The following is a 22,348-nucleotide window of genomic DNA, read 5'->3' on the forward strand; positions in this document are numbered from 1 at the left end:
TTCCAGTTCAGGAACTTGTGAAAAACGTTTCCAGTGGAGAAGATAGCTGCATAGCAAAATTAAGTCTACTCAGAAAAGACTTGCAGTTTTTTACTTATATTTTGCACATGTCTTCAAAATAGGCAACAGATTGCCAGAGCTTCCATATCACAGCTTGAAAACTGCTGCATTAGGTCACTTGATCTGACCTCTTTTGTGAAAGATGAGTAAGAGAGTTTTACTGGGATACTGTTGATTGTGAACTTGATCATTTGCATTTGATTCAGGTATCCAACCTCTCTGTGCTAAGTGAGGTAGGGGAAAGAGCTATTCAGCAGGCCAATTCCTTGCCTTTTTAAAACTATGGTAAAGAGTAGTTAGAGCTGACAGATAGTCAGACTTCAAAGAGAGACAGACCTTTAGGGATGTCATGATCTACTCCAGCTAGGGTTACTCACAAAGGAATTTGAAACAACTTGGAAGCTATCCTAGCATCTCCTTCCCACAACAGCTTGCATTACACAAAAAACTCCAGTTACCATTAATCCAGACACGACAGCAGATGTACTGTCCGGAGAAAGGTTGATTTCTTTCATAGGACCAGTCTTTTCTTTGGGGTTCACTCTGACCCTGTAGCCAGTGAGGCGAACGTTTGGTGCATTCCAGTTGATGGTAAGACTGGTAGGAGTTACCTGAGCGAACTTCAGGTTTGTTGGAGGTGGAATTGCTGCAAATATCCGGATTGGCACACAGTTAGTTTAGAGAAGACAGTCTTGGTTAAAGCAATATTCTCTCCAGAACATGAGACAAGGTTAGGCTTGAAATATAAGGGCAAGAAAGTGGTGTGGCTTCTGCAAACACAGGCATAAAGCACTGTGGAAGGGCACAAGTTATCCAGGAGGAGATTCTTAAATCTACAGTAACACTTTTCAGCAGAAGTAAGGAGATCTCAATGTTTCAACCCTGAAGTTAGGTGAGTAACAACACCTGCTGTAATACAAGGCAAAGGCTTTGAGAGGTGCTTAAATCTTTAGTAGGCCAGTTTGGTTTAATTCTTCTGCCTGTCTCTGCTTTTCATCACACAGCTAACAGTTCTGTCCTGCTTCACTTGCCTATCTCTGTTGATTTCTAAAATACGATGGGCGATTCACAAAAGTTAAGTAGGAAGCAGACTCAGGAATTGCAAAGAGGATATAAAATACTGCAAATGCAGAGGGAAGCATTTTACAGCCACTTACACAAACATAAATTGCTACACAGAGAGCAAGGCAATGGAAAAGCAGAGCTGTGGTGGCCCTAAGGCTCATCGCACAAGAGTCTGTTCATGAGTTAAAACTTCTGGTATCTTTTAAAATGCTTGCATAAAAAAGGGGCATCCATAGATGCCTCACTGTTGGCAATCCTTGGGCTGTAAACAGGGGAAAAAATAGATATATATACACACCTCACCATAGTGCCCACTTCACAGCAAGCTGCTGTGAAGCCTTCTAATTTTATAGAGTGGAAATACAAGACAACTCTCTCTTTTTGCTTTGCTCAGAGCTCTGTCTAAAGCCCATGAGAGTCAATGGGAAGTCTTAAATGACCTCAAATACGCTTTTGAACAGCCCACAAAGGGTAGACCACAGTGAGTGGGGTTTAAAAATTACTGTATTTGCATTTCTGGCAGGTAGTTAGCCAGCTGCTTCTATCATTACAGCACTTGGCTTCAGGTTAGTACAGCAATCTGTACACTAAGAACCACTGTCTTCATTATACCCCTGGAATTACAGCACCAACTTTTCATCCACAAAGGAACAACAGACCTTTATTACAGAGGTAGCACCTTTGTAATAAAGACACATCTGGTAGTGCTGGAAGCTTTGCAATGGATTCCATGTTGCTGGAAGTAATTTTATCTCAAGCAATTACCTTCTTTTTTCTTTTTTCACAAAGGAGTTTAAAATGTATTCTATATGGACTTGGATCAGACTGGCACATGAGAGAATATCTTAAACAGAGTGTGTTCTCTCCTTCTGGAGGTGACACAAGCACAGGGTGCGGGTCATGCACATATGCTGGTGAAGGCCCTAGAAGCTCTGTGAGGCCTGAGGGTTAAGTTATCTCCTAGCCCTTCATGCCGATCTTTTTGCCTCATCCAGCAGCAAGGGCCCTGGGGGGGGATGATAGATGTTCTAACCTCCCTGCTGTTGGTAACTGCCTGTTTGAAGGTGCCCCATATCCTAAAGACAAGCATTTTAGGATGAGGGCTCACCATTACTAAGGACAAAGCATTACTGATCCACTTAAGGACTGATCCACTTAAGGTAACATCCTAGAATCTGCTTCTTCAGTCCCAGTCTTTCCAGTATTCCTTGCCTTTGCTAGTGTGTACATAGGCTGACTCTGCTGGCAGCCATCTCTCCAGCATCAACTGAGCCAGCTCTCAAGAGCAATTGCATCCCTTGGCTGCCCCTGAGGATTCCCCAGCACGGAGTACCAGTTTGGTACCAGCATGGGAGCACACTTCACCCAACAGGGCAGAAGCCACCGCTGCCGTGGCCTGCTGGGTGGTGTAGTTAAACGTGTACCTGTGCACTGGGTCCCAGTGAGGGGCAGGCTCTCCATGTCATCGTATATGGCAACGATATTGATAGTGTACTCAGAACCTGGCCTGAGGCCATGCAGCTCAGCAGTGTCTTCTTCGCCACCTGGGGCCGGCAATAGCTCATGGATTCCATCCTCAGGGCTTGAGTAGGTCACCTTGTACCTGGTGACTTGCCCCTGCGGGCTTTCCCAAGCAATTTTGATGGAATCAACATCCACCTCAGTGAATGTTAGTCCTTTAGGGCGGTCAATGTCTGTTAGGCAAATTAACGGTAAGAGGTTATGTGATAAAAAGCAGGTTGTGGGTGAGGAAAACAAAAAGCATTTCTGTTACATGCAAAGCAGTTCTCAGTTTTGCGTGAGCGAGGGGGTACTTGATTCTCCTCTGTGCTGCACCTTGTACACATGCTTACACCTCTGCAGAGTAAGGCTGGGAGCTTGTGGGTGCCAAACAGCAGGAAGGCAATCTTGGCCTTCTTGAAACCAAAAGTACTTGCATTGCCACATTCAAAGCAGCCCAGACACCAATCTTGGTTTATATTTGAACCCCCTTGGCACTGAAACGCCTTTCATACAACCCTAGAAGTATTAAGCTACAGTAACCTGGTCAAGAGAAAAAGAAACAGGTATTTTAAGACCCATTTCTACCACCAGAGGCAGCACCTGGTTTCTAGCTGACTAAACTGTGGATTTATGTTGCACTTGCTCTTCACTACTGTAAGCTGCTGTGCAAAGTTTCAGTCCAAGGAGAATCAGTCCCACTATTTTCTTTCATAAATTAACATCCAATTAACACACTTATCAAGAAAACAAATTACTCAGTACTTTGTATTTTAAAATCAGTTAGAAAAAAACTTTTCATCTTTGTATAGAGTGCACAGGGAATGTCCACAGGTGCAACTGGGTGATAGGCACATTTTCAAATTAGACCAGTTCATGGGATTTTCCTAGCAAGGTGGGAGCTCAGCGCCAGACAGCAAGGTTAGAGAGCCTTGATCCACAGAATTCTAGTGTGGCTACCCATTTGTTGCACAAAACGGAAGGATCTAGCACATAACTTTTAGACTAGATCCAAATGATGCTTTTCCATAAGATTATGTGCCACGTTATATTAGTCTTGAAGTTTCTACATTGCCTAGCTGGCAAAGGTGATTTTTGTCCAGGAATTTGTTGGCTTGAAACTGATGTGGATGTTTTTCTCACCTCTGCAAAGCTTCAGAGAAACTCCTGCTACCTTTAGGACGATTGTTTAAATTTTTGAGGCTCAGCTGTGTTTTGAATATAAGCCTGAGCAAGGAAGTAACAGGCATGCAAATCCTTACCCCAGAGGTATCCCTGAAAAGGCACTTAACATCAGAGAGATCCCTCTGCAGTTACATGTTCCCTCTTGGTCCCTCCTCTGTGTCCAAAGCAGTATGGCCATCTTGTGCAAGCTGGTACAACCTGATGTAGTTGAGGATGCCCCTGCTTACTGCAGAGGGGGCTGGACTAGATAACTTTCAGAGGTCCCTTCCAACCCAGATCATTCTATGGTTCTATATAGTAATTTGAGGGCTGAGCTGTCCTTTCTTTTGCAGTGCTTCATCCCAAGCTCTTGATATAACTCATGTGTTTTCCTTTGTCAGCATAGGGCAAGTGCTCCCAAGCTCAGTTCAGACCCTTATCAGTAATCACCTTTGCCACCTAGCTCCAGAAAGGATATCTTTGCGCATTTTTTCCACTGATTGGCTGAAGGCAAACAAAACCCCCAAAAGATTTTGTGGCTTTAGTGAAAGAAAATCAGAAGCACAGCATTTTGAAGCAGTGGGGAATTGCATTTTGCCAGTGCTTGAGGGAGAGGGACTGTATTCTTGCCAGCTTCTGCAACTTAGGTGCAAGGTATTTATCGCAGGGCAGACCACCTTGCATCCTCCTGCAAACTAGGCATCTGTCACCTGCTTTCACTGGGGACATGATACTGCCTGGTAAGTTCAGATATCAATAGATAACATTCTTTCTGTTACCATGAAGTGAAATACATACTGGTGACAGCTGTCTCAACCAAGGGGAGGCTCTCTCCATTCTGATTCTGAGCGTAGACACTGACCATATACTCAACTGTAGGCTGCAGACCTTCAATCGTCACTTCTGTTTGATCTGTCAGGAAAGAACAACATTAGTCCACCTGCAGCTGCACAGAGCTGCAGGGAACTGGCCTTTTAGTAGCATTAAATGAAGGGGCTGTGTAAGCCATACCATGAATAAACATCATTAAAACAAGATGAGATTGCCATATCAAGCCTGCCTTTTGCTTGCACCATACTTCAATGGCAGTGCACAGCAAGGCCTTTGCAATTTTTATCTGCTTGAAGGCCCAACAGCTGAAAGGGTAGGTTAGCACAATGTTAAAACCAAGGCAAGAGAACACCAGCTTTCATCATTTGGGGGGGGTTATACAACTAACCATTAACCCAACTGCCTCACAAGCATCCCAGAGTGCTAATCTCTGCAGATACCACAAAACACACTGTGCTTCCGAGAACAACCAGAGATGACTTGGCAGGCTGTGGTAATGAGATCCAGCCTGCAGCTTACATGGCTAAGTCCATGCTATGACCAAGTGTCATGTTCTGTGACCTTCACAAAGATTTCAGAGGAAGTTTTGCTGAATGCTGGAAAATCCACTGGCATTTATTTAAAATCCAGGTGTCTTTCAGAGACACTGAGGTTGCCAGGAACAAGCCTTTGAAGCACAGTGGTGTCAAGAAGTAGTGAAGCCTTCAAGATAAATCTTTGCTCTAGCTTCTCCTGGATGAGAACCTACTGAAGTCAGAAGGATAGCAAAAAAGGGTACAAGCAAGAGGAAGTTTGACTTTAAGCATGTACCTAGTGCCTGAGAGTACTGATTTTAGTGGACACATCTTGCATTCTTAACAGATCTGGTGAAGGCTGTAATATGCTCTTACCTGCAGGGACATTTTTAGTTTTTGTAGGCCCATGTCCCTTCTTGGGAACAGCTGTCACACGGTAGCCTGTGACCGGAGATGTTGAAGGGAGCCATCTGATGCTGATACTGTTGTCCTGGACGTCGGTAACTTGCATCTGGGATGGTGTATCAATTTCTGGGCAACAAAAGTATTTTCTTTCTGAATGTGCTGTTACTGTTGTCTACTAGCTGAATTTTATTCTGCTCTATGTTCTCTAGGCTGTGCTACTCAGAACAGAAAGCACCTGCTGCTACTTATTTGTCCCTCATGCTAGCCCTGAGCAAAATACCTTAACCATGTGTAGGTGACCGATCTCATGTCAGCAGTAGTTGAAGGTCTGTATTGCTTTAAAGGCTGTTAAATGCCTTTATCTGCAGCTACAGTAGGAGAGGATTAGGCTACATCCAGATCAGGAGTGAGCCAATGGTCCTCAGGTTAGAAAGTCAGGTCTCATCAGAATAACATACTACGACAGTGCACCAGAAGCATCAGAGTTGGCTCAGAAGTAACCCCACAAAATAAGATCCCAACAGGATTTCCATTCTGCAATAAGCAAATATTGTTTCTATCCCCATCTGGACTCCACAGGGACTCCCTTCTCCAGAAGTCCAAATCCATGATCCCCTTCAGTGTTGTGTCATTATCATGCTAGGTCACCAGGATACACAGCTCCACTGAAAATTATGGGCTTACAACAGAGCCCATGACTTCTAAAACAAATCAGGGATCAGTGACACAAATTTATGGGGATAAACCAACACAGAGACATAAGGGACTTTTGTAGACTTTTTGAGTTTTGTTTAAAGAGGCCTCACCTGTTTTGTAGGTGACAGTGACTGGCTTGCTGCTGGCAGGGCTGTCTCCACGGCCAGTTACAGCATACACAGTAATAGTGTAGTCTACACCAGGTTTGAGGCCAGTGATGGTGGCAGTGGACATGGTGCCAGGCACTGTGAACTCCTGCACAGGGCTGCTTCCACCTAAAGGGGATGAGGTGAAAAAGAAATTTCATTAAATTCTACCTTTTAAATCAATACAAACCTCAGAACAATCCTATGTGCATCAAGTGAAAGAGATGACCCTGTTGATTCCAGCAGATTTAGACCAATCCAGTGAGAAGAATGAAACATGCACAGAACCACATCTAAAGTGACTGAGTGCTCCAGAAGCTCTTTTTTTTTTTTTGGTAGACAAAAGATTATTTGCTCTCTTTTGAAAGTCTTCTCTAAATATACTGCAAGACTCTCAGAGATATGAGAGATTGCTGCAGTCAAGCTTGCCTTTACTGCTTTCTGCAGCTTACTAATGGCCTCAGAATAAGTCTCTGGTGTGTGACTGTGCCTGCCCTCACCTGTTTCACCATAAGTGATCCGGTAGTATCTGACTGTTACTGCAGGAGCATCCCAGGAAATCACAAGGCTCGTTGGGCTGGTGGGGGTGACTTCTAGGTCCCTTGGAACATCAGACACTAAAAGAACAGAAAATTGAGTGTTTAAACACAAATAACCTACATCAGATACATGTTTCACTTATCACACCACATTCTTTTGCTACTCATTGGATGTAGTTCTAGCCCAGCGCGCACACCGTCACAAGAGATGTGTCTGGTTAAAAAACATCTGGCATTGGACTAGGTGTAATGAAAAAAGTTCTGCTGGCCTTAATGACATCTGACTTGATCTGAAAGCAGCATGAGTCCTCCCACTTGTTTCTATACTAGACCCTACCTCAGTATCACAGGCACCTCCTCAGGAGCAGAGTTTCACTGTCTGGTAAGGCAGATTTGGGTGAACAGTAACTGCTCTGTTGGAGGACACCCAAAATCCTCACAGTAACTTTCGGCTTACCTGTTGTTTGTTGGCCAACTAAGGGTATGCTCTCCTCTCTGCCGCTGACAGCAATGACACTGACCACATATTCAGTTCCAGGAAGCAGGTTGGTCAGGGTGATGGAGTTCCGTGATGGGGGCACACGGTCCTCCTTGGGCCTGCCAACACCCTGCTCTGGGTGATGCCGGATTTTGTAGCCCGTAATGGCAGCACGAGGAGCAATCCAGTGGACAGTGAAAGAATTGGCGGTTATATCCGAGAAGTCAAGGCCAGTGGGGGAATCAAGACCTGGATATTTCAAGGAGATAAAAGACTGAGCTCAGCTAAACTACTGGTCACCATCACCACTGCCATGTTTTCTTAAGCTCAGCCAGATCCTAAGCCAAATGCTATTCAGCCACAGAACTAAACAAATACATGCTTGGGATCAAAGCGAGACAAAAAGGCAGTGGAACACAGCTACAGGGAAAGTGCATGGCACACACAGACAATGCAGCATAAAACAAGGCACGTGACCAGCAAAGACCAGTACACAGCCATGAAACAAGAAAGATTCAGTGACAGGTACAACAGCCTCTGCCTAGGCTTGTCTTCAGGCAGATGCTATCAGCCCACTCACGCCAGGGCCTATGATGCCCTGTTTAAAAACAACAAATTCTGTCTCAGACATATCGAAACACAGAACTTCCTAGTGTTTCCCAAGACACACAGAGAATTGCTCTCTGATATCTAGCCAATGACCCAGAAATGCAGTAGCAAGATGCAAGAAAGAGTGACAAAGTCATGTCAATGACTACTTAATGAGTGGCATTAATTGTCTCAGGATGCACTGAGTACCTGTTTTCTGGATTCCGGACAAAGGTGCACTCTCGTGCTGCTCAGAAACACTGTAGACTCTCACTAGATATTCAGTACCAGGAAGCAGATCTGTGGAGTTTAAGTACATGAATTTAAACACATTTCTTTACTAATAGCTAGAAGTAACTCAACCTACACAGTTTTAACTGTGTTTCTCAAGGTAAGCAATCAAGTTTTGCTTGATGGAAGATCTAAGCCTCCAGGACAGTAAAAAATTTAAATTGGTTTTTTTTGTGGCACTATGGCTGCTTGCAATGTTTTAGCCTGCAGGAGGGTGGTATCCCCTAACCATTTCCTCACTAGTTTGTGGAAACTGGCTAGCAGTTAGTTTTCCACAAAGTCCTTTCTAGTTATCTAACACCTCTCTTATGCACCAGGCTAAAGCTTTAAACTAAACTGGAGGAACAAGGTTTTCCAACAAAGCTATTCCAACTCAGATGAGCTCCAGGTCTGGTCTCTTATTCTGAAACTGAACATTGTCTCACTCAACCAACCTGATTTTAGGATAGATTAAAACAAAAAAGAGAACTTAAAATGTAAAACAACCTTTGCACCAGCAAAAATTACTGCCAGCTTTTGAAAATGCCCACATTTTGTTGCCATGTCCTGTATGGTTCCAAAGAGTATTTATTTTCAGGTCCTGAGCATGCAAAGCCAAGGGACTAATGACCTTTTGCACATTTTAATCCTCTCCCTAAACCTCTGCACTGCAAGTCCTTGACGTTTTTGGTAAACCACGTGAATAATATGTATTTAGTCTTAATACCTAACCAGGCTTGTAAACCAAAGCCATTGCCCCATAGTCTGCATTCATCACTGTCCTTGGATTGATGAGAAAAACTTTCCTGTGGTTTGGCTTTAACTTGGGAAAGCAAGCGGTGCAAACACATTTGAGTTTGCAGGAGGTGATTTTGACCTCAGCTTAGATCAGCTGAGAATTTGTACTTACAGTGAGCAATTCTCCTTTTGCCTCATGTCATGTATGAGGGGCCTCTTACATTTGTTGAACTTCAGCAGGTAACGCACTTACTTGTTAACACCACCATATTGTCTGAGGGTGAAATTGTCAGCTCTGCAACATCCTCCTCCTTCTTCACAGGCGAGTAGCGCACCAAGAAACTGCTCAGGACAATGGAGGTTGGCGCACTCCAAGTCACTCTCATAGTATCAGGCCCCACATTAGTGAAGCGGAGATCAGTGGGAGGAGGCACAGCTACAGAGCAAAGGACAAACTAATTTAGTTCTCTGATTGATGAAAGTGGATCAAGATGTTCGCTCAGGTCATCACCAGAGAAAGTATCTCATGCATAACTGACTATGTCAGAACCATGCAGAAAGACTTCTAAACTACATCTGGGTTCTACTATAGTTAAGAGAAAAATATGTCTGCACTACTGTCAGGCTCCCTTAATGTCTTGGCAATTCCCAATATTTTAAATACACCCCATGGGCTTAATTTGAAAACAAGGTAGCAAGTTTCAGTAATGTGTTCCTTGCAGCTGGATTTCATATCACAGATGGGAAGCCAAGAGAGGATTAAAGTTGCCATACAGCAGCCTACAGATGGAAAAGTAATCTCATCTAGAATTCACACATGCACACACAGGAGAGGAGGTGTATCACTAATTTCCTACGATTCTACTTCTACTTTTGTTGAAGGGTTTACAGCCTCAGGATTTTCAAACACAACAGGACTTCATGCAAGAACCAATTTTTCAGCTCACCGCCTGCTCATGCACTACAGAGACCCTTGACAGTGTGGCATGGCTGTCAGTGGCATGTACTCAGGAGTGCCATTTCACCTGTGTCCTTTGGGGCATTGTGAAAAGAGTGGGGCCACCACTGCAACAGACTGCTGGAAGCTCAAACAGCTACCAAGGCTGGAGGGGTGTCTGCTGAACTGCTCCTCCCTCTGGCTCTTATTTTAGGAAATCACAGTTTACAAGTCTGGCAAATATACATATCATGTTTCAGGCTCTTGATTCCAACTGGATCATGCAAATCTGAATAGCAGAAGGCAAAGAGGCCTGGCAAGTCTGCAGCCCTTCACAGTATGAAAATGCCTCAGGTCAGAAAACTCAGCACTGCACAGCTCTCCCCAGCTGCCATTTACAGGTGGGTCTGCCTGGCTTCCCCTCAGTGAGCCGCTGGATTCCTCTTTGGACAAAGCCCCATCACCCTGACAGCCAGTGACAGCATGAAACACCATCCATGTCACAAGAGACAGAAGTTTGCAAAATTCACCCGTTTGCTGTGTCAGAGTGGTAGGGGCGCTCTCTCCGCCATTAATGAGTGTGATTACACTGATGTCGTAATCAATGCCCGGCTCCAAGCCTGTGACTGTGTAGTATCCTACTGAGGAGTCCACAAAATCTTCAAAAATAGGGACACTTTCTCCTGCCGCAACTACAGTGATGCGGTACCCAATAATGGTGGAGGCATTTAACGGGGTCCACCTCAGGCCGATGCTTGAGTCAGTTATGTCAACAAAGCTTAGGTCAGTGAGTTGGGGCACCTCTAACGAGTTAAAGAGCACATGGAAAAGGCAAAGACATGGAGGCAAAAGACAGACAAGGGAGAAAAAAGCAGTGTTCATCACTCTTAACATTGACAGAACTGTAGAAGCAATTGCGGTGATATGCAGAATTTCTCTTTGGGGTTGGGGGGGAAAAAAGGGGCTTTGGTGTTTGAAGGGTTTTTTCCCTTTTTATATTGTACCCTTAAGTGCAGTCTCCAGCAGCCTCTCCAGAGAAGCAGAGGCTTAAACTCCCATCTCCTGAGACAATACACTTCCACTTTAGACACTTCAAAATGTACTACACCAGACACTTAACTCACAGCAAATTTACTTTGAGCAATGGGGAACCATAAAGACCTATCATCTTTTGATGAAAATAAAGAGGAAATAAAAACAGATCCATATTTTTTAGGTAGAAAACAACAGACCAAAGTCTATTAGCATATAAATAAAACAACTCCTCTGAAATAACAGTTGATTGACCCTCTAGAATTTTTGTCTTCTTCTAATGGCATTACTTTTATCGTTGGAATCATATCAACCTTTGAAGGAGCTAAATCAGACCATACCCTCAGCTGGTGAGAATCATGACAAAGTTACAGGGCTGATCACTACTATCCAAACTGCTTACACTGGACTTGATAAGAAATCTCAAATCCCTGTAAAGGCTTGAGGACCCAGCCTAGAATTCCTCAAGTTCTGCTTACCACTAACTGCTGCAAACTGCTGTAATCCAGGTGCTAAAACCAGATGGTACAGAAGAATAATAAAAACACCTTCTTGGAAAGATGACAAATGGTTAAAAATGACCATCAGAAGGCAAGAATTGTAAGAGTGACAACATCCCCATATTCAGAGGTAATGCTCAACATATTATGAGGCCAAGAGGCCAAATCAATTTGTTGGCTAAATTGTTCACAATCTTGGCATTAAGCCACTGAATAAGGATCCTCTTTAATGACCTTCCAGATATTGCCTAAATTTCTGTAGGGCAAACAAGCACAGTTGTGCCTGTTTTCCCTATTGATATCAAGCCTGCTAGCAAAGCTGTTTTTTTCCTGCATGTTAAGAACAGACTTGGGCAGGGAGTGGAGATTGTGAGATGCATCTTTTGAGGACCATGGCCAAACTCACAGTTCCTCAAGTCAACAGATTGATATTGATTCAAGCCACAAGATTTGGCTTTGTAACTTTAGCATGGTGATCCCAAAATCAGTGGAAGCTACTGGATGCTCTTCCTCCCTAAGGATCAGACACCAGTAGGCAAGTCAAAGATGCAAGACTGGGTATTCATTCTGTTGGATCATTACAAGCTAGCTTAAATATGATTATGGGACAGTAATATGCAAAAGACTGGCTTTAATAATAGTGGTTATCTTCTCTTTTAATGTCCTTCCAGGAAAGGACATACTTTACAGAAGAAGAGCAAAAAAAATGCCAGTTTTCTGTAAAATCATTGTTTATCCACATGGAATGCATGTTCCATATCACCTTTATAGAGTGCTAAAAGCCAGAGACATACATTCTTAGCTTTTGCTCACCAGCAGACAGTAAAAGGCTAAAGCTATTACTGCTTTAATTACACAGTATCACAGCATTAGTTCACCTCCAGGGAGCACACAGCACTTCAGTGAAGCATGGAAATTTTAAAGCAGTGTTACAAGAGCAAGCACACACAGAGTAGCTGGCATCATTTCAGGGCTGAGCAGAAACATAAACACACAAACAAAGCCCTCGCAAAGGAAAATTAAATTAAGCTGTGTGGGGAGATGTACATTAGTTTTGTTGCTGTGGCTATGAAGGTAGCTTCATGTAGTGTGAGGTGGCCCACACTACTCTGGGTCCCTGAAGTGCTAGTGACAGATTTTCCATCTTGGCTTTCCTCTCCGTTGTCCTGAAGTGATCTCCTGACACTACTGCTGCCAAAATTTCTCCTGCACGTGCGCTTCTCACTTGTACCTTTCTTCGTCTACTTCCTATTTCCTTCAGCTGTGCTCCAGATGCTGGGGCACTGCAGAGTCAATTTAAATCTCTTCTGCTCTCTACCACGGTGTAACAATACAATGGATCACCGTGTTGACAGACAATGTAGGCTGCCCATGTAAAGAGGTATGTGGATATAAAAGCTGCTGTTACATCTAGGTACACAACTATTCTGCTTCTTGAGACTGAATATTAACTCTACACTCTCTGTCATCAGACTAATAGGAGTTCTGTAATGTGGAGCTGTAGGGCTCAGCAATTTGACTTTGAGTGGCTAAAGCTGTTACTCATCCTTTCAAAGCTGTTACTCATCCTTTCATTACCTTGTGTGACGGTTTCAGAGATGGGAACACTCTCCTGGTCATCCTTGACTGAGTAAACACTAACATTGTACTCCACACCAGGGTTTAAGTTTTCAAAGGTGCAGGTGGTCTCATCTGCACCTACAACTTCCTCCAAGGTAGAACCCTGCTGCCCATTGGTAGGAGCGGTGGTCACTCGGTACCCACTGATGCCTGAAACACAGATAAACGAATATGCAGTTATCTCATGCTGTATTGATTTACATCAGGCCTCAGTATAAGCAACTGAAGCAAATAACATTACATTTCCCAAGTGATTTTTCTACCCTGAGCCCAGTAGGCAAGATGCTGCTATGTCAAGTACCTTGAAATGAGCTTCCTAGAAGGCAGCTATGTCTCACTCTCAGTATAATTGCAGTTCCATTTGAGGCTTTAACTGAAAAACTCATAACTTGCCAAGAACAGATACATCTACTGACAGAGTAGGGTTTTCAAAAGCTTTCAATCCCTGTTTTGCTAAATTAATTGTGTATCTCTCATTAGGTGCTGCGAGAGAAGAGTTCATCTTCAACACTTTGAGTCCCATGCTTACTCTCAATAACAAACTCATTCTTCACCTGCTTTTACTTTACTTTTTTTAATCACTAAGTATATTTGAAGTAATCCTTCAAATACGAAAACCAGATTAGGTATTTAAACACATTAATACTCCAAAAATGGCATTTTACATGGGATGGACATCATGAAGAGTGCTGTTGCAACCTGTACTTAGCTGTAAATCATATTCTTGAATATATCTAGAAATACAGACACTTTTCTTTAAATTACTCAACAGCAAGATCCTCAGGTTTTCTTAATGAAGTGCAAGGCACCACAGAGCCAACAGCAGTGTTCTGGTGCAAGATGTTTGAACATAGTGAGAGTTGGCATCATTACCTGGAGTTGTGCTTCTATCCCAGGAGACTACCAGGATTCCAGTATCAGGATTGGGCTCCAGGCGCAGGTTGGTTGGTGGAGACAGCGCTGCAAGCGTTCAGACAAATGAGTCATTTATGGCACCGAGAGTCATGCTAGCTCCATCAGCATCCCTCCTCCTCCTCACATTACCCTTACACTTCAGAATTCGTTAAAAAATATTCTCCTGAAGTTACAAACTTGCACTGCATGAACTAGTGCTACTGTCCCCTATGCATCAGGGAAAAAAAAGACCTCCCAAGCCACGGCAGGAGGGACTAGAACTGGCTGCCAGAAGACAGCCATTCATCTGGGGAGTGCAGAGGAAACAAAGGGAAGAAGGAATAGTTGTAGAAAAGCAAACGTGTCCTACGTGTAGTCACTCTCCTGATGATGGGAGTATCTCTTTCCTGGCCGTCCATCAGGACAGTGAGGCTGTAAGTGTACTCCACTCCAGGGGTCAGGCCAGAGATTACAATGCTGCCAGAATCAGAGATGACTTCTCGGGGAGCCTCTCCACCTTGGCTTGGACGCACACCCAGCTGCAGAGAAGTAGAAAATTTCATTTTAAGTCTCAAATACACCTGTCCCAGCTAACTATCAGCATCTTGGCTTACCATCTAACATGAGTGTCATGGGCCCTTATGCTGAATGTCAACTGTTAATCCTGTAACTTGTGTTTCAAATATGCTGATGAAGAACTTGACCTGAAGCCCAAAGGATATGATTGCACTGACCCCTGTGACCTAGATCTGCTATCTGTAAGCAGTGTCTTTTGCACCTCTTTCCTTTGTGCCATTTTCACTGCAGTTCACAACCAACAGCTTTTATCTGTCCTTCCTATCACAATGAAGTAAGATGAAAAAAGAAACACAGGACGTCAGTTTCTCCTACCTTGAAACCAATCCTTGGGGCAGGTGTCCAGGTGATGACAATAGAAGTCTCAGTCACTTCTGTGTTAAAAGGAGGAACAGAGCCAGCAGGCTGATCTGTAAAGTGAATTGAGAGAGCTGAAGTGTCACCACTCTGATGGCCCATACAGGTACAGAGCCTGACTTACTACATAATTCTTGTTATTTGGACTGCTGTAAGAGCTGAACTATGTAAGTTCTGAAAATCCAGTGATTTGGGAGAGATCTGACAGATTAATTCTGTCTGCTGCTGCACCTGATAGACACAGCATGCAAGTGGTCTCATCACAGTCAGTGCTTGTGTTGTTCCTAAGGAAAACAAAAATACTGAACTGAGCCTCCTGACTCTTCTATGCATCCAACTCTAAGAATTTGGCATGGTATCTGAACTGTTTCTCAAAAAAACTCACTTCTTTCTCCTTCACTCACCATGCAACCATCTCATCCCTCACCAACATCTTCAACTTTTTTGAAGTCAGAGTGTGTGCTAGTGAAAAGGAGCTCGAAGCCAGTCTGAACAATCAGCGGTCTCACTGATATATCAGGAACATCACATAAAAGCCAAAGCCTTTATATGCCCCAGAATCAGTCTAAACAACTTCAGAGTTTACTATGAATTAACCTCGTTATTAACAATAATGATTTGTTTTATTCATCTGTAGTCCAAAAGTGGACTGGTTTCATTCAAGAGAGAATATCCATCTGAACAACTAGGAGCAATATTCATCTGAGATATCAAATCAGAGCCTAATGGAGAAATATTTATAGACAAGGGTGTCTGTCAGCCAAAAAGCACCTTGCCAATGTCAACAGTACTAGTCTGGTTAACAGTTTGAACCTTTATTTAAGTTTCATATTGTTCTAAAAGAAACCACATTGTTTTCTGAAAAGAGGATGTGGTTTGGGGCTTGGATGGCTTTGAATTCTGTAAGTTTATATGACTACTTCATCATTATTTAAACAGCCAATCTATTTGCTCCTTCTAGAAGTACGTGTGGGTTCTTACAGAACTCCCTATCCACCCAAAGTTTGCTTAGTATTTCTTCCAAGCCAAAAGCATAAGTACAAATGACTGAAATACAAAAAAGAAGAAAAAGAAGGGCAAAATGCAATGTTTGTGGCAGTTTCTATAACTGCAGTTGAGCTGCCCTAGATGGTAAGGTTGGGCCTGAGAAATGACTGCCTTCAGCTTTATACAGACTAATTGCTTCTTGCTCATTTGAAAGGAACTATTTCTTTTCCTTGATTTGTCATGCCAAAACCAAACAAATGGAAAGGTCAAGCAAAATTAAATTTCTTTGTCATTCAGTTAAACAAAAATGGAGGTACCGGAAGTAAGTTCACCCTTTTGATTTTAACCACCAAAAAGCTGACCTAAAAGCTGTTTGATGCAAATAACTCTTTTTTCCCTGACAAAAAGTTCAGAATGAAGAAGATGGAGTATTTCCCAAGCTGTTTTGCTGGGATGCTACTTCAGAAAGCTGCTTCTGCAGATCAATTCATAATAACCACTTTCAGCACAGAATAAGGAAGGCCAGTGCATTCAGGAAGAGGAGTATGAGCCTGTTACACTTACAAGTTGTAAAGACTCCAGTCTCTCTGGCACTTTGCAAGTCGTCTTTAACTGCAACAAGGTACACGGTATACTCAGTGCCGGGCTGCAGGTTCCTGAGAAGGTACTTGGTGGCAGAAGGTCCCACATTGTAGGTCCTTGGTTGACCTCCTCTTGTAGGACCTGCAGTCAGGCGGTATCCTGTGATCACAGCACGGGGCCGTGTCCACAACACTAGCACTGAGTGCTCCGTGGTATTGAGAAACCTCAGGTTGGTAGGAGCATCAAGTTCTGGGGAAAAAAACAACAGAGAGCATGCATCAATTTTCTGGCTGTATCTTTACTTTACTCCTACTCCCAAAGCATGCCTGTTACCATGCAGAGGTGTACAATGAGGTTGTCCAGTCTTTATTTCTCACTTTAGGCATGTGTGTAACAGTAAGGAAAAGAGAAAGTGAGGACCATGGAAGAGAGCAGGCAATAGAGGTGAAATAACTATATCCATGCCTCAGGGTCATCCAGTAACACGCTGGGCCAAGAGACCTGAGTGTTGCAAGCTGCAGTGATTTTGGTGGCTGCCATACATGCCATCCCATGGGAAGGCAGGCTGGCAGCTGAGGAGAGATGGAGCCAAGCTCACTCAGGAATCTCAGCAGTTTCTCATGAGCACTGAGCATTTTTTAGAATGCAGCTCAGTTTAGACTTGTCAGCACACACACAAACCTATCTTTAGCCCTTTTATACTAGAAAGATTTATTCTTTTACATCTTTGCCCAGTTCTACTCCCTGCCCTCTCAAAGTTCCTTCCCAAAACAAAACACCCTCACTTTGTCATTTTAATGTAAAAATAAATAAGTCAGCAACCTTCTGTATAAAAACAGTTCCTAGATCTACTTTAAAGTAACACCACCATGGAACTGACTACATAACAATTCTAAGCATGCTTATCCCATGGGACTCATGCAGCAGCTCTCCATCACTGCCCCTGGGAAGCTGCTGAAGCTGGTAACCCAGAAAACTACATAAACATGAGGCTGAAGCAACACAGCTCTTCAGCACTGCACTGGAGCCCTGTGAATGACACAGATGCTGCTACCTTTGAGACATGATGAGGCTCAGAGGGAGAAGACACATAAGCAACTTGCCTTAACAGCAAGCAGGGTACCACTGGCTGCAGTCAAGAACCTAGTGTCTGCATGGCAAGTTTCCCCAGCTTTTTTAGATCACAATCATGTTGAAATGGAGAGCAGAGAAGAGAGGCTCCATCAGTGCTCTTTTTTGATGACAAACGCTTTTTCCTCCCCCTAGGTAAGTAATATTTCTGTGATAAAAACACTTTCTTTACTCTCCCAGTGACTTAGCAGGAAATGTTTTTTGTCCTTTTTGTTGTCTCGACAATCATTTTCTCCCTTTTTGAGGAGAGGAGGAAAAGAAAACAAGGACTTCCTTCTTCCACCATCTGCAAAGATGGGGAGATCAATCTAAAAAACAGTGTATGAGTGTGACTGTCCTTAGGCCCACCTCCAAGCCATGGGCTGACAGTCAGCTTTTTATCTTTCCTTGGTACTTGGATGTGTTCCAAGTCTCCTCTGACAGGGACCATATCCTCCTCTGATGTGTAGCCTACAGTCAGTTCCTTTCTGCACAACTACATTAAGCTTTTATCACTTCCTCTCCCCATACTTAAAAGTGGAAGATTAAAAAGCCACACACACAGAGTTTATTTGTGGAAAGCCAAAATGAGAATTGCATTTACATCGTGGGAAGAGACTTCTGCTGCAGGGTTTTCCTTGGGAACTCTGAATGATTTCTGTTTCCCAGGACTTTTGATTACAGGATGCAATTTATGTGAATACTTTCTGAAATGTGATTTAGGGAAAGCAGTTACATGGTTGATCATTGCCTATGGAAAATTATTCCAGACTTTTGCAACTAGCCCTGTGCTGTTTGAATCCCATATCTATGCACTGATGTATACCTCCGTGTGGACTTTCAGAGGTGACTCTACACCCAGCCACGGCTCCTGAAAACAATCACCAAAAAATTACAGATCTAATTAGGATCTGAGCACTTCTCTAAATGTTTCCAAGGGTTCAGACTCCTACAGACTCCTAAGTCACACCCTTGCTTTCAAAAACCTGACTTGGAAAAGGAGAGAGGGTGTTAACATCATTTATACTACACTCAAATCAGATACTTATGCCAAAAGACAAGCACAAAGATCCCATTTTCTTCAAGCAGTCAAGGTAGAGGTAAGAGAGGTTCTATTCATGTCTCCAAACTTCACAGATGTAAGTAAATAGTATTTCTTTAACAGCATGGCTGTATTCACAGATTAACCCATTTCCTTTCCTTTCCTCTCATCTTTGTTGGGCTGAATTCTCATATGTTGCTCCTAGCAAGAAGTATCAGAACAGCAGAAGATGCACACTGCTGAATTTTGGTCCTATGAATAATGGGACCTAGTCAGAGAACACTACAAACAGCAGTCACTCTTTAATAAATACAGTGACTTCTATAAATAGAAGTTATCTTCTATTGCCCAATAAACAGGTTCTGTCTGACTTGCTTTTCTTGGATCAAAACCAGAGATAACTACCTGAACCCATGTCAACTCCTCCTCCATTTGAAAGCCTACATCCTGCACTTCTGCAAGGGAAAGCACAACAGCTGACACACTACTTTGCTTGTCATCTTGCCTCACACTACAGACATGCTGCGCTGCCACTAAGTCATTAGCAGTCAGGTTCTGAGAGCTCCTGCACAGCACTTCCTGAAATACATATGTTCCCCATGGCTCTTGTCAAGAGTCCATTGAAGTTGCTGCAAATCAGTTCCCCAGGTCTAACCAGGATGATAGTGACATTTCTGGGGTGCTGAGACAGCCTGTGGAAAGCCAAGCCTGATCTGGCAGAGCTGAAATGTAGTCCTTTTACTGACAAGGCCTGTGCTTACATGTGCATGCAGAACTCTGACTGCTGGCAGTGGAGCCAAATAGGTATGTAGCTGTCAGAAAGGAGAGAGGGATTTTCAGAGCAATCTCATCAAGGCTCCTAAATCAAGCTGAAAACTGCTTCAAGGTAACCTCAAAAAAAAACCCAAACCACAAACCACCAAAAAAACCACCCCAGAGGCTGAATTCTGTGCTGTGAAAGAACTGCAGGGCCCATCAACTCTCAGTCAGTAATAACAAATTTGAATTCCAGCCATATGAAATTGTTTCAAAGTGCCACGAGAGTTAAATTCCCATTGGAAACCCTCGAAGGAGAATAAATCTGCTGAAGAGATCATTGTCTGGCTGAATGAATTTCCAGCCCTGTCATCCTAGTTATGGGATACCTCCTGGGCTGTAACTGTTGCACATTAAGAGCTCTGTTTATACATTTCTCTAAGCGACAGAGAAATCTGCACTTCAGAAGTTGAAAAAAAACATGAAGGAAAGACACTTACTGGTGGTTTGCTCTCCAGTCAAGGGTTTGCTCTCCCTTCCCTGGCTCACAGCAAAGATCTTAAAGAGATAGGTTGTTCCAGGCAGTAGGTCAACAACCTCGGCAAAAGAGCTCCTGGTGATAGGCAGTCTCTGGCCGTGGTGGCCAGGGCGATTGACAGGGATCACCTCCACTCGATAGCCAGACACTTGGCTCTGTGGTGGGGTCCACATGATGGTGATCTTGATATCAGAAACCTCCACAAACTGCAGATCTTTGGGTGAAGGAACTTCATCTGCAAACAGAGTGATAGAGCAGTGTTAGAGAGAGTCTGCAGCAACTGGCAGAAGAAGCTTTAGGTTTACATGGGAGGAAGAAAAATTTTGATGAACAACAGCTAGCCCAGGAGCATCTACTAAATTAAAATCATCATGGTAACCTTAGTGTAAACATGTATACACATTCTCCCAGCCAAACAGACTGCAATTCAAAATGTCACCACGTAGTTATAAGTATCACATGCACTCACTCCTAGAAGGTATCTTGCTCTCTCAGCAAGAACTGTAAGACCAGATGTAGTACACCACAGAACTTCAAGTACATACAGAATCAAAAGCTTGGGGGCAGGAGGGAATACTCTAGGGGCTGGAAACAGGAACATACTTTTTAAATTAAAATGGAGGGTTTGCAAAGCACATCACATGCACTGAATGCATGTAATCAACTTAAAATCCATCTTTTATAATTAAACAAGTACTGGGGCTGATCTGGCCTTACTGCAAAGACAAAATCCAGTTCCCTCCATGCTGGTCCACAGTACTGCACCCTTGAATTCCTATGTTCAAATGAAATTTCTTCAGATTAGGACTGACACTGCACTAAGGTTAACCAGTGCACATTTTTGAAAGACACAGATGCCAAACCATAAAAATCACTGAGCTGAGTTCATTCTTGGTAAATTTCCATTTGAAAACATGTGCTTGCAACTTGCAGGACCACCAGATTCCATTGCTACCACACCAGATCCCAGTTCTTTCACCATCCTTTCTTCTGGTTTAGCTATTCAGCCAAATTGGATACTTAAAGAAGCCTGAAACCATTTTTTTTAAATTGTATGTGCCTCAAGTTTAGATTGCATGTTGCTATTTTGGTACTTCAGTGCTGCACTATCAATCATCCCCACCAAGTGCAATGACAAATAGTGATTAAGACTGAAGAAGTAGTCAGGTGAGCCATTTGGGTTTGCGTTGTGGTATCTAAGTACATAACCTTAAACATCTGCAGGCCAAGTACCGAGGCAAAATGATCTACCAGCCTCTTAAGAGGACCTCTTAGCAGAATGCCCTTAAGACAACTTAAGAAAGTGATCTCTTTCCTACAGACACAATTCAAGACCATACTTTTGATCAGCCTGCAGACTGTTCCCTTGAAATTACAACGCTATTAATGCAGAACTGTGGCTTGACTGTGTCAAGTTGTATGACTTGACTTTAGAGTATCAGTGGCATTTACAATCAAAAACCACAAGGATGATGAAAACCAGAACTACCAGAACTAAGTCCATTCAAAGATTGATTTAGCTATGGCACTGTGAGCCTGCATTGTCACTTGGCTTTACGTACCAACAGAAAACTCAGTGACTGATATCCAGAAGATGCTGATCTTACCTGTGCGTGGGATGCCTGTGGTTTCTTGTTGGATGAAGACAGGAGTACTCTCCTGATTTTCTTCCACTGCATAGATGCTGATGTTGTACTGAACACCTGGCATCAAGTCACTGAGTGTTACAGAGGTTGCAGTGTCAGGCAGGTTGAGCTCTGTGCTGCTGCCTTCCACAGAAGGTGTATAGATAATTCTGTAGCCTAAAGCAAGAGAAGTATATTTAGTTCTCACAATCAGTAGACCAGCACAAGGAACGCTAGAAATGAGAGCTAAACTGATCTCCCCACACTAAGGTTTCATGACAACAGTCCTGAAATTCAGCAGGAGCAGTGGATTGCCTGTGTTCACATCTCATCCACGGGTGACATATTCATAGTGCCTTACAAAGCATAATCTGACCTGGTTTGGAGTAATTCTTTATTATGATGTGGATTTAGGTCTATACAATTTTCATGCTTGTTACAGGATGGTCTGGATGACAGACACAATGAGAAGGTCAGGGAGCTTGGTTTTATTTAAAATACATCTAGAAAGAATAGTTTTGCATCCAGCCTCCTGAATTGCCTGGATTGGACAATAGAAGCAAGTAAATCCTAGGCTGCCCACGTGCTTTCCAGATGGTCTCTCAGACTGGGCAGAACTATCCACTAGCCCTGTTCCAGAGTTGTATTTCATTTTCTTCATCTAGATTTCAGATGCTACCAAAACAGTACTACAAACCTGTGATTGGAGCCTGTGGTCTGCTCCAGCTAATGACAATTGATGTGTCATCTACACTTTCCACAGTGTGTTCAGGAGGTGCATCAGGAGCTGTTTAAGC

The 22,348-nt window shown here is 43.2% G+C and overlaps 1 protein-coding gene across 4 annotated transcripts in view; it reads right to left on the minus strand.

Moving 5' to 3' along the window:
- Positions 1-22,348, minus strand: part of FN1 (fibronectin 1) — a 54,109-nt gene that overhangs the window by 9,547 nt on the left and 22,214 nt on the right. The window contains exons 17-34 of one of the 4 annotated variants that reach the window (XM_064159117.1): positions 22,249-22,338; positions 21,534-21,728; positions 19,889-20,161; positions 16,463-16,729; positions 14,870-14,964; positions 14,349-14,517; positions 13,958-14,044; positions 13,043-13,234; positions 10,463-10,735; positions 9,249-9,431; positions 8,198-8,287; positions 7,379-7,648; positions 6,883-6,999; positions 6,347-6,511; positions 5,511-5,666; positions 4,588-4,701; positions 2,550-2,819; positions 519-706 (exon numbers count right to left, since the gene is read on the minus strand). In XM_064159117.1, the coding sequence (XP_064015187.1) occupies positions 519-706; positions 2,550-2,819; positions 4,588-4,701; positions 5,511-5,666; positions 6,347-6,511; positions 6,883-6,999; positions 7,379-7,648; positions 8,198-8,287; positions 9,249-9,431; positions 10,463-10,735; positions 13,043-13,234; positions 13,958-14,044; positions 14,349-14,517; positions 14,870-14,964; positions 16,463-16,729; positions 19,889-20,161; positions 21,534-21,728; positions 22,249-22,338 (3,194 nt within the window). The remainder of the gene's footprint in view (positions 1-518; positions 707-2,549; positions 2,820-4,587; positions 4,702-5,510; positions 5,667-6,346; positions 6,512-6,882; positions 7,000-7,378; positions 7,649-8,197; positions 8,288-9,248; positions 9,432-10,462; positions 10,736-13,042; positions 13,235-13,957; positions 14,045-14,348; positions 14,518-14,869; positions 14,965-16,462; positions 16,730-19,888; positions 20,162-21,533; positions 21,729-22,248; positions 22,339-22,348) is intronic. The other 3 variants (XM_064159135.1, XM_064159125.1, XM_064159145.1) reach the window with 3 other exon arrangements.

The sequence above is a fragment of the Pogoniulus pusillus genome, chromosome 2 (assembly GCF_015220805.1).
Source record: "Pogoniulus pusillus isolate bPogPus1 chromosome 2, bPogPus1.pri, whole genome shotgun sequence".
NCBI lineage: Eukaryota > Metazoa > Chordata > Aves > Piciformes > Lybiidae > Pogoniulus > Pogoniulus pusillus.